Raw genomic sequence first — 12,960 nt, forward strand, 5'->3', positions numbered from 1 at the left:
GCAGCGTTGTGCATGCGTTTTTGTTTGCGTTGTGCCTTGCGGCGCCGACGCTGCGGCGCACAACGCAAATGTGAACGTAGCCTTACTATTGCCGCCTAAAAGGTGACAGATTCCCTTTAAAAGGGTCGGCCACTTCCATATTTTACAGCATGGCTAGGTGGCACGTGCAAGAGTTCAACGTTTTTTTTTTCATTGTGCCAGTGAGTTAATTAGCATAAAAAAAAACACAAATCATTCAAAAATGTAATAAAAAATTGCACCAATCATAAATAGTGAAAAGAAACTTTAATTCTTAAATGTTAGAAAAACCATGAAATCTCATCATAAATGATAAAAAGTAAAATCTCAGATATGAAAAACATGTCATAGAAAAAAAATCTTAGCAAAAATAACAATTATAAAAATTTATAATAAACGCCCGTCAGTTATACACAAAGCCCTGTCCTGTACCTAACGTGGATATTTATAAAAGAAAATGAGGATCATTCGTCTCTTCTTAACCCGTATTTGTAAAATCCAATCTCATCTATGATTGTATTATTTATTTTATAAATAGTAATCTGGAACCAGCGATCGATTAAAGCGAAGGTGTTATCAGAGGATGAGCAGTGGTACAAATCAGGCTTTTTTACCTCATTAAAAAAAATTAGTTTTTATTTGTAAAATAATGCCAAAAGAAAAAAAAAAAATCGGTCCTGGTTGGCTCAGCCCTGGATTTGGCTGGTCATATTCTCATTTTCTACTCCGCAGTCTCTTTGTTTTGGCTCAGTCGTATTTATTCTGCTAAAAAACAAACGTTCTCCGTTTTCTGCCGTCTTCTGTTGACTTTGTGTTTATCACATTGGCGCATTCGGAGCAGGATTTCCCCATCACACCCGTATCCTGCGCTCATGTGAGCAAACCGGGGGCAGATTGTGCTGTATAAGATTAGGCTGCCTTGCTCTGTGTAACTACGAGTACCAGCAGGAGACCTTTCTAGCGACTATGTGGGCCATCCTGTCGATGTCGGAGGCTTCGTTCTGCGTTCTCCCCTAAGGTTTCCCAACCAGGGGGCCCTTATATTTACTTATAAGGGCCACACTGTAATACCCTGTGTAGCCAGGAACGCTGTGTGCAGGGGAGATGGGTGAAGAGGATTCAGCTCCACATTACACTATCTTCAGGATCAGTGGGGCTGTCAGAGGTCAGACTGATCACATGGCAATACCCATCTCGGTAAGTGGTGGCATGATGATAGGATCACTCTTAAGATTGCTGATGGATCAGCTTTTGAGACCCCCACAGCTCCACTTCTTCAGCTCTGCGTCCCCCTTGCAGTTCTCCCAGGAAAAAGGCCTGTCGGGGTTGTGAGCCAGTGTGGTGCCTCGTCCGTGTCCGCATTGGTCTCCCTGGGTCCGTGTGGACAGGAGGTGTCTGTGTAAAACCGTGCCAAGCTGACCTTGCAGAACGTCACATTGGTGCAAGTGAGGAGATCGTACCACGTGATCCCTCAGACTCGATAGTGACATCAGGTGGGGTGGCGAGATGCGGGCTCTTCACGTGGTGGCAGCGTTGGGATTCTGCGTGATCTCTCCGGTGTCATCCTTCACATATTCTCGTCCTCTTCATCTCAGAAAAGACAATATGCATATTTCACAGAGGAGCATTGCAAGCCTTAAAAGTCTCCTTTGACATGTCATTCTTTTCAAGGAGAAACGTTACCCTTTTGATCCCGGGCAGATGCCTCTCACCCAGCCAATCCAGATCTCATACTTTGCACTGACGAGGGGCAGGACCCCGAAACAGTGTCTGAAAATTGAGATTTTCGTTTTGGCTTTTATCCTAAGTCATGTGGCAAGGCTCGTTATAGGGTCGATATTGACTTTTAGGATCACTGCTTTCAATAGGTGGCACTGTAGGTGGAGTCCTAGTCCTCTTCAGACAATTTCCCTGGAAAGTGGCGTTCCAGACCACCCAGCTGTGCAGGGAGTCCACTGCATCGAGTGGATATTAATGCCCTCGTGCAGAGGACAAGCTGGAAACCCTTCATTGTGACTATCGATGGGGTCTCGGAGGTCGGACACCCACCGATCACGCAGTGATGTCATAACCTAGCAGCCGTGACGTCATATTATTTTTCCTGTTCCTCCGCAGAGTCTACAGGATCCGGTCGATAAACTCTGTCATCAGTCTAAAAAGAAGCCAAAGGCCAAGGATGCCGCTCCGGAGATGCAGAATAACGAGCAGTAAGTCAGCGGAGAGTCCATCAGTGTCCGCACATCTCGGGCAGTTTAACCTTTCCCTTCTTTCCTGCAGACTGATCTCTTTAGATGAACAGCAGCAGCATGAGACTGAATCCGTGTCCTCAGGTGAGTCCCAAATAACCCAGCGGCAACCAGAGCCGCAATCTCCACCCGCAGCTGGTGCAGTAGGTCCATATGGCCGATACATCTAGGCCGGCGTTATTCTGGTCCTGATCCCTGGACGCGGGTGCGACTCCGCTGGACGATACACCTCTGTGCGCCTTGCCACAAGTCCTGCTCCAGCCCCGCTGCAGTAACATTTATTGCACAGCTAATGCCACCGTTTGTCATGATTTTGATGACCGGCAGCCGCCCATTTTATCAGAGTTGGTCAAAAATGACAAACACCAAAAGTCGCATCATTTTACAGCAGCCGCCTGTTGCGGCAAACTGGCAATGAGAACCGAGAGTAGAAACCGAATATGCCAACCATCAGACTTGCACTTTTGGGAGCCCCGTTTGGTGCTGCCGGGGTTAAAGTCCGTCTGCTTATGTACAAAGGGGAATTCGTGTAGGTGGGAGCAGGTAATATCTGTGATCTCCTCTGAACCGACTGATTTTCCCATTTCTTTCATGTCACATCTGAAGTTGAACTGGACAAAGGAAACACGTTTGATGGTAAGAAGGGGGGACAGCTGGGTGTATGCATGTAGGGTCGCTGCATTGTTTACAGCCTCATCTGGCGGTTTTCATTTTCCAGGTACATTGGATGATTTGTTAGATCTGAAAGCAGAGGAGAAGTTCATCTTTGAGGAAAGTGGTGAGTGTCCCGTGATCACAAATCATCCGTCCATAATCGCTTACCCTGCAGCTGCACAAAGGCATTACACAGCGAAGACCGAGCGTCCTGCACCGCTCCGAACTGTGATTGTAGTGGCTCTGGATCATCAAGGGGGGTCGCATTGAAAGACCCTTATGGAACTTCAAAATAGTCACGTAGGAAGAGCTGTATAACACTGACAAGTAATTTAGGCACTATATGTAAAAATCCATGACCTTGATTAGACAAGAAGGACAGTATAATATTAAAGTATATGTATTTCGAGCCTGTATAGTAGTTATATTCTTGTACATAGGGGCAGTATTATAGTAGTTATATTCTTGTACATAGGAGCAGTATTATAGTAGTTATATTCTTGTACATAGGGGCAGTATTATAGTAGTTATATTCTTGTACATAGGAGCAGTATTATAGTAGTTATATTCTTGTACATAGGGGCAGTATTATAGTAGTTATATTCTTGTACATAGGGGCAGTATTATAGTAGTTATATTCTTGCACATAGGAGCAGTATTATAGTAGTTATATTCTTGCACAAAGGGGCAGTATTATAGTAGTTATATTCTTGTACATAGGGGGCCGTATTATAGTAGTTATGTTCTTGTCCATAGGGGCAGTATTATAGTAGTTATATTCTTGTACATAGGAGCAGTATTATAGTAGTTATGTTCTTGTACATAGGAGCAGTATTATAGTAGTTATATTCTTGTACATAGGGGCAGTATTATAGTAGTTATATTCTTGTACATAGGGGGCCGTATTATAGTAGTTATGTTCTTGTCCATAGGGGCAGTATTATAGTAGTTATATTCTTGTACATAGGAGCAGTATTATAGTAGTTATGTTCTTGTACATAGGAGCAGTATTATAGTAGTTATATTCTTGTACATAGGGGCAGTATTATAGTAGTTATATTCTTGTACATAGGAGCAGTATTATAGTAGTTATGTTCTTGTACATAGGAGCAGTATTATAGTAGTTATATTCTTGTACATAGGGGCAGTATTATAGTAGTTATATTCTTGTACATAGGAGCAGTATTATAGTAGTTATATTCTTGTACATAGGAGCAGTATTATAGTAGTTATATTCTTGTACATAGGAGCAGTATTATAGTAGTTATATTCTTGTACATAGGAGCAGTATTATAGTAGTTATATTCTTGTACATGGGGCAGTATTATAGTAGTTATATTCCTCTACATAGGGAGCAGTATTATAGTAGTTATATTCTTGTACATAGGGGCAGTATTATAGTAGTTATATTCTTGTATATAGGGGCAGTATTATAGTAGTTATATTCTTGTACATAGAGGGCAGTATTATAGCAGTTATATTCTTAAATATAGGGGCAGTAATATAGTAGTTATATTCTTGTACATAGGAGCAGTATTATAGTAGTTATATTCTTGTACATGGGGCAGTATTATAGTAGTTATATTCTTGTACATAGGGGCAGTATTATAGCAGTTATATTCCTCTACATAGGGAGCAGTATTATAGTAGTTATATTCTTGTACATAGGGGCAGTATTATAGTAGTTATATTCTTGTATATAGGGGCAGTATTATAGCAGTTATATTCTTAAATATAGGGGCAGTATTATAGTAGTTATATTCTTGTACATAGGAGCAGTATTATAGTAGTTATATTCTTGTACATAGGGAGCAGTATTATAGTAGTTATATTCTTGTACATAGGAGCAGTATTATAGTAGTTATATTCTTGTACATAGGGGCAGTATTATTTTGTCAAATTATTAAATAACTGGCCAAAATTTTTTTGTTTAACTAGCTATACAGTTATAAACCTGGATCTTATGAATGCATATTCTGTTTTTGTGATTGACACGACTTCCTAAACAAAGTGTGGCAGTTTAAACCATCCCAGGCGCTCTGTGCACCCTTGGTGTGACTGAACAGATCAGTGCACCTTCCCTATTCCTTTTTTTTTTTCTATCTTCCTTGATTGCAGCTGTGGCTTTACAAGAGCCCGTTAATATCAGCGATACAGGGTAATTATGTATTTGGGAGTGTGTACTGAACTGCTCGGCCATGCCCAGAGTGCACTGCGCGCCTGTGATTGAAATGAACAGTCCTTTTGCGCCCCCTTCCTTACTTCCTTACATACAGGAGGCAGCGTCTTTTGACTCCTTTTATGTTTTCTGCTTTTAGCCACATCCAAGGATCCACTTGCAGACCCCCTCGAGGCCGATACTTTGGAGAAGGACGAGATGCAGCTGCTAAATGAGATCTTAAGTGCATCTTCTTTGGACTCCGGAGACCTCGGCAAAGAGTGGACGGCCGTGTTCGGGGAGCCCCTCTTCAATGCTCAGCCTTTAAGCCCCGCATCTCCTGAAGAGGAACAGAAAGCCGAATCATCGTCTGGTTTTCTTCCGTCACAGTTGTTGGAACAAGACTTTGGCGGCTTCCAGGCTTCATTACATGGTTTGTAGTCGCCTTCTTTTTCACGTCCAGTAGCCGAAAGCTAAAACCCGCACAGACTTAATACTGCTCACTTGTGTCCAGTCTAGACAAATATCTGTGAACTAAATGCAGGAAAGCCAATTCACATCTCTTTCTCTGCCCTGTCCAGTTTGCTACAATGTATCAGCGCAATTAAATATTTGTGCAATGGATTTTCCAGACTGGATACAACTGCAGCAAATTTACAGATGTGGACATGCCGTACGACAACAATGGCTAATCTATCACACCCGAGAATATAATTAATATGTCGCTGTATTCCAGACTGGTCAGCTAACAACGGGGCCTCATCCTCATCCTGTCTCCCAACCCCACCCGCCAACCTCCATCAAAATGTTAGCCGGACCCCAGTGAAAGGTAGGATCATCGTCTGTAGCCCTTCTGTGGTCCTTCATACTTCTGTGCCGTGTGTCATCGTGTAAGTGGGGGGCTTCTCCGCATGCTGCTTCCGCGGTAAGATCAGACCATTCTACACTAAGGTCGCGTGTCCTAATGGCCAACTGATACCAAAGACCGGTTCGAGCTCTCCGGCTTGTGGGATTCCATCAGGCAGAACGTGGTCCACCAACCTTTAGTAACAGTTCTGTAAAAGTATGCGGCAGTGCCGGGTTAGTGCAAAGAGCGAGGTCTCACGAGCCCCCTCACTCACAGCGACAGGGGTGGAGGGTAGTGGGACCACATTCTCCATGCCAGGATCCTACAACCTGGAAGTCCAGATGGCTTAAAAATAAATGGGCTTATTTATGAAAAATGTGCTAAAAAAGTTAAGTAACAGTACGCTGCCCATAAATACCAAGATGGCGATCAGAGTTAGGGAAACGCGATAATACTCCAAATGTATGAGGTGTAACTAGGCCTCCAGACATATATTAATTAATTTATCTAAGTACATCTAGGTGGTCTCGCCTCTAGTGCCCGAAATTGCTTTACTTATAGAGCCAACGATTCTAAGTCCTGGTAATAAATAAAGTCCAATCCAGTGATTGTGGTGGAGGGAAAATGAAGAACAGGAATTCCCTGGGTCAAGATGCCAACATAAAGAGCCCAAGTCCTGTAGGGGAGATTGGTATGGACTTCTCAAAAATCCTGTGTGCCGCCATGGTTGTTAGTGAACAGGGCACTCAGGCCTGTAGCATCACTGGGAATCAGGCGTGCGATCCTAGAGATGACGTATAACTTAATTTTGCTGGAGGTATGGTAGCCAAGATGAGCCAAAAAGTTACCAGCGCGTTTCGAAAAACGTTGTTCCTCTTCATCCCATGTATGTTTAACAAGAAAACTATATCATCGAGATCAGTGAAGGATGAAAATGATGTAGATGTTTGTTTGTAAACTTAAAGGGCTATTCTCCTGTTATTAAAATGCTTTGGTTGGTTAGAAAAAAGCAAGTTAATTGCAAACTTGCTGATTTTCATTCTGTAGATCTGCTGTCATTCTCCTGCTTTTATCTCACATTGTGTACAGCTGGTTTCCATGGAGCTTAGTCACCAGAGCCTGCAAAGGCTCTAGTTGCCTGTACCCAGAAGTTACATTCCAGGAAAAGGATGAACTCCTAATATCCCAGCCATCTCTCTCCAACCCATATTCAGTCATCTGCTCACCTTCCTTCCTTCTCAACTCCTGAGGAGCTGTTGTTGTAAATCTTGCAAAATCAGCAGCTCTCAGCATCAGCAGGTTACAGAGTGCTTCTCCTAATTTACAGTGCTCACTCTCCAGAGCCATCTGCTTCTTCAAATGCCCTTTTATCTCTTATTTGTAAATACATGATAGCTGTATGTGTTCCAGCAGAACTTGTGCTGAGCTGCCATTCAAAGAGGAGTGCCCGCCTGTTATGGACCTGGTGGTTAGGAGCACCCGGAATGACCTGATGGTTAAACTGTAGAACAGGACAAGCTCTGGGAAGTGGGAGCTCTGCTGACCGCAAACCCTAATCCTATCACACACACTAGAAATAGCCGTGGAGCGTACCTAACTCTGCCTAGACGCCTCTTCACAGCCTAAGAGCTAACTACCCCTAAAGATAGGAAATAAAGCCTCACCTTGCCTCAGAGAAATTCCCCAAAGGAAAAGGCAGCCCCCCACAAATATTGACTGTGAGTTAAGATGAAAGTCACAAACACAGGGATGAAACAGGTTTCAGCAAAGGAGGCCAGACTTAACTAAACAGACAGAGGATAGAAAAGGTATCTTTGCGGTCAGCACAAAAAACTACAAAAAACCGCGCAGAGTGTGCAAAAAGACCCCCGCACCGACTCACGGTGCGGAGGTGCCACTCTGCATCCCAGAGCTTCCAGCTAGCAAGGCAATATCATGATAGCAAGCTGGACAAGAAAAACAATGAACAACAAAATAACTAGCAAGGACTTAGCTTCTGCTGGAGTAGACAGGTCATCAGAAAGATCCAGGAGAGATCTGAACCAGTACTAAGACATTGCCAGCTGGCATGAAGTAACGATCTGAGTGGAGTTAAATAGAGAAGCCAGCCTAGCACTAAACGAGAGCAGCTGAGGAAGGAATCTCAGAACCAGCAGCTCCACTCACAGCCACCAGAGGGAGTCCACAGACAGAACTCGCCGAAGTACCATTCATGACCACAGGAGGGAGTTCGAGAACGGAATTCACAACAGTACCCCCCCTTTAGGAGGGGTCACCGAACCCTCACCAGAGCCCCCAGGCCGATCAGGACGAGCCAAATGAAAGGCACGAACTAAATCGGCCGCATGGACATCAGAGGCAACAACCCAGGAATTATCTTCCTGACCATAGCCCTTCCATTTGACCAGGTACTGAAGTTTCCGTCTCGAAATACGAGAATCTAAAATCTTCTCCACCACATACTCCAACTCCCCCTCGACCAACACCGGAGCAGGAGGGTCAACGGAGGGAACCATAGGCGTCACATATCTCCGCAACAACGATCTATGGAACACATTATGGATGGCAAAAGACGCTGGAAGGGCCAAACGAAATGACACAGGATTGAGAATTTCAGAAATCTTATACGGACCAATGAAACGAGGCTTAAACTTAGGAGAAGAAACCTTCATAGGAACATAACGAGACGACAACCAAACCAAATCCCCAACACGAAGTCGGGGACCAACACGGCGACGGCGGTTAGCGAAACGTTGAGCCTTCTCCTGGGACAATGTCAAATTGTCCACCACGTGATTCCAAATTTGCTGCAACCTGTCCACCACAGAATCCACACCAGGACAGTCCGAAGGCTCAACCTGCCCTGAAGAAAAACGAGGATGGAAACCAGAATTACAGAAAAAAGGCGAAACCAAAGTAGCCGAACTGGCTCGATTATTAAGGGCAAACTCAGCCAAAGGCAAGAAGGTCACCCAATCATCCTGATCAGCAGAAACAAAGCATCTCAGATGTGTTTCCAAAGTCTGATTGGTTCGTTCGGTTTGGCCATTTGTCTGAGGATGGAAAGCCGAAGAAAAAGACAAATCAATGCCCATCTTAGCACAAAAGGACCGCCAAAACCTTGAAACAAACTGGGAACCTCTGTCCGACACGATGTTCTCCGGAATGCCGTGCAAACGAACCACATGCTGGAAAAATAATGGAACCAAATCAGAGGAGGAAGGCAATTTAGGCAAGGGTACCAAATGGACCATTTTAGAGAAGCGATCACAAACCACCCAGATGACCGACATCCTTTGAGAGACAGGGAGATCTGAAATAAAATCCATGGAAACATGCGTCCAGGGCCTTTTTGGGACTGGCAAGGGCAAAAGCAACCCACTGGCACGATAACAGCAGGGCTTAGCCTGATCACAAGTCCCACAGGACTGCACAAAGGAACGTACATCCCGTGACAAGGACGGCCACCAAAAGGACCTAGCCACCAAATCCCTGGTACCAAAGATTCCAGGATGACCAGCCAACACCGAACAATGAACCTCAGAGATAACTCTACTAGTCCATCTATCAGGTACAAACAGTTTCTCCGTTGGACAATGGTCAGGTCTATCAGCCTGAAACTCCTGCAGCGCCCGCCGTAAATCAGGGGAGATGGCAGACAAAATTACCCCCTCTTTGAGAATACCAGCCGGCTCAGGAACCCCCGGAGAATCAGGCACAAAACTCATTAAAAGGGCATCAGCCTTCACATTCTTAGAACCCGGAAGGTATGAAACCACAAAATCGAAACGGGAGAAAAACAGCAAACATCGAGCCTGTCTAGGGTTCAACCGCTTGGCAGACTCGATAAGTCAGATTCTTGTGATCCATCAAGACCACCACGCGATGCTTGGCTCCCTCAACCCAATGTCGCCACTCCTCAAATGCCTACTTCATGGCCAACAACTCCCGATTGCCAACATCATAATTACGCTCAGCAGGCGAAAACTTCCTAGAAAAGAAAGCACATGGCTTCATCACAGAGCCATCAGAACTTCTTTGAGACAAAACAGCCCCTGAAGCATCTCAGGAGCATCCACCTCGACCTGAAAAGGGAGCAAAACATCTGGCTGACACAACACAGGGGCTGAAGAGAAACGACGTTTCAACTCCTGAAAGGCCTCAACGGCCGCAGAGGACCAATTCACCATATCCGCACCTTTCTTGGTCAAATCAGTCAACGGTTTAACCACACTAGAGAAATTAGCAAAGCCCAGGAATTTCTGAAGACTCTTCAGACGTAGGCTGAGTCCAATCATAAATGGCCTGAACTTTAACAGGATCCATCTCGATAGTAGAAGGGGAAAAAATGAAGCCCAAAAATGAAACCTTCTGAACTCCGAAGAGACATTTAGACCCCTTCACAAACAAGGAATTAGCACGAAGGACATGGAACACCATTCTGACCTTCACATGAGACTCCCAGTCATCCGAAAAGACCAAAATATCATCCAAATATACAATCATGAATCTATCCAGGTACTTTCGGAAGATGTCATGCATAAAGGACTGAAACACAGATGGGGCATTAGAAAGCCCGAATGGCATCACCAGGTACTCAAAATGGCCCTCGGGCGTATTAAATGCTGTTTTCCATTTATCGCCCTGTTTAATACGCACAAGATTATACGCCCCTCGAAGATCTATCTTGGTGAACCAACTAGCCCCCTTAATCCGAGCAAACAAATCAGACAGTAGAGGCAAAGGGTACTGAAATTTGACCGTGATTTTATCGAGAAGGCGGTAAACTATACAAGGTCTCAGAGAACCATCCTTCTTGGCCACAAAAAAGAACCCTGCTCCCAACGGTGATGACGACGGGCGAATATGCCCTTTCTCCAAGGACTCCTTTATATAACTCCGCATAGCGGCGTGTTCTGGCACAGATAAATTGAACAGTCGGCCCTTAGGAAACTTACTACCAGGAATCAAATTAATTGCACAATCGCAATCCCTATGAGGAGGTAGGGCACTGGATTTGGGCTCATCAAATACATCCCGGTAATCCGACAAAAACTCAGGGACTTCAGAAGGAGTGGAAGAAGAAATTGACAACAACGGAACATCGCCATGTACCCCTTGACAACCTCAACTGGACACAGACATTGATTTCCAATCCAATAATGGATTATGGACCTGTAGCCATGGCAAACCCAACACGACCACATCATGCAAATTATGCAACACCAAAAAGCGAATATCCTCCTGATGTGCAGGAGCCATGCACATGGTCAACTGAGTCCAGTACTGAGGCTTATTCTTGGCCAAAGGCGTAGCATCAATTCCCCTCAATGGAATAGGATACTGCAAGGGCTCCAAGAAAAAACCACAGCGCCTGGCAAACTCCAAGTCCATCAAATTCAGGGCAGCACCTGAATCCACAAATGCCATAACAGAATAGGACGACAAAGAGCAGATCAGAGTAACGGACAAAAGAAATTTAGGCTGTACAGTACCAATGGTGACAGACCTAGCGAACCGCTTAGTGCGCTTAGGACAATCAGAGATAGCTTGAGTGGAGTCACCACAGTAAAAACACAGCCCATTCTGACGTCTGTGTTCTTGCCGTTCAGCTCTGGTCAAAGTCCTATCACATTGCATAGGCTCAGGCCTCTGCTCAGAAGATACCGCCAAATGGTGCACAGCTAAGCGCCGATCGATCTGAATGGCCAAGGACATAGACTCATTCAGACCAGCAGGCGTGGGGAACCCCACCATAACATCCTTAAGGGCTTCAGAAAGACCCTTTCTGAAAATTGCCACCAGGGCACACTCATTCCACTGAGTAAGCACAGACCACTTTCTAAACTTCTGACAATATACCTCCACTTCATCCTGACCCTGACACAAAGCCAGCAAGATTTTCTCTGCCTGATCCACTGAATTCGGTTCATCATAAAGCAATCCAAGTGCCAGAAAAAATGCATCTACATTACGCAATGCAGGGTCTCCTGGCGCCAGGGAAAATGCCCAGTCTTGAGGGTCGCCACGTAACAAAGAAATAACGATTTTTACTTGCTGAATGGGGTCACCAGAGGAGCGGGGTTTCAAAGCAAGAAACAGTCTACAATTATTTTTGAAATTCAGGTACTTAGATCTATCCCCAGAAAACAAATCAGGCATTGGAATTCTAGGCTCTAACATCGGATTCTGAACTACATAATCCTGAATGCTTTGTACCCTTGCAGTGAGTTGATCCATACAAGAGGACAGACCCTGAATATCCATATCTGCACCTGAGTCCTGAACCACCCAGAGGTTAAGGGGAAAAGAAAGACAAAACACACTGCAGAGAAAAAAAAATGGTCTCAGAACTTCTCTTATCCCTCTATTGAGATGCATTAACACTTTGCAGGCCAGCTGTACTGTTATGGACCTGGTGGTTAGGAGCACCCGGAATGACCTGATGGTTAAACTGTAGAACAGGACAAGCTCTGGGAAGTGGGAGCTCTGCTGACCGCAAACCCTAATCCTATCACACACACTAGAAATAGCCGTGGAGCGTACCTAACTCTGCCTAGACGCCTCTTCACAGCCTAAGAGCTAACTACCCCTAAAGATAGGAAATAAAGCCTCACCTTGCCTCAGAGAAATTCCCCAAAGGAAAAGGCAGCCCCCCACAAATATTGACTGTGAGTTAAGATGAAAGTCACAAACACAGGGATGAAACAGGTTTCAGCAAAGGAGGCCAGACTTAACTAAACAGACAGAGGATAGAAAAGGTATCTTTGCGGTCAGCACAAAAACACGCAGAGTGTGCAAAAAGACCCCCGCACCGACTCACGGTGCGGAGGTGCCACTCTGCATCCCAGAGCTTCCAGCTAGCAAGGCAATATCATGATAGCAAGCTGGACAAGAAAAACAATGAACAACAAAATAACTAGCAAGGACTTAGCTTCTGCTGGAGTAGACAGGTCATCAGAAAGATCCAGGAGAGATCTGAACCAGTACTGACATTGCCAGCTGGCATGAAGTAACGATCTGAGTGGAGTTAAATA

General features: G+C 44.8%; 1 protein-coding gene across 3 annotated transcripts in view; it reads left to right on the top strand.

Annotated features, from left to right (window-relative positions):
* ICA1 (islet cell autoantigen 1) overlaps nt 1-12,960 on the top strand; it is a 93,429-nt gene that overhangs the window by 58,319 nt on the left and 22,150 nt on the right. For 2 of the 3 annotated variants that reach the window (XM_077268114.1, XM_077268115.1), the window contains 6 exons: nt 2,134-2,225; nt 2,296-2,348; nt 2,871-2,900; nt 2,983-3,042; nt 5,237-5,509; nt 5,813-5,905. In XM_077268114.1, the coding sequence (XP_077124229.1) occupies nt 2,134-2,225; nt 2,296-2,348; nt 2,871-2,900; nt 2,983-3,042; nt 5,237-5,509; nt 5,813-5,905 (601 nt within the window). The remainder of the gene's footprint in view (nt 1-2,133; nt 2,226-2,295; nt 2,349-2,870; nt 2,901-2,982; nt 3,043-5,236; nt 5,510-5,812; nt 5,906-12,960) is intronic. The other variant, XM_077268116.1, reaches the window with a different exon arrangement.

Source organism: Ranitomeya variabilis, chromosome 6 (assembly GCF_051348905.1).
Source record: "Ranitomeya variabilis isolate aRanVar5 chromosome 6, aRanVar5.hap1, whole genome shotgun sequence".
Lineage (NCBI taxonomy): Eukaryota > Metazoa > Chordata > Amphibia > Anura > Dendrobatidae > Ranitomeya > Ranitomeya variabilis.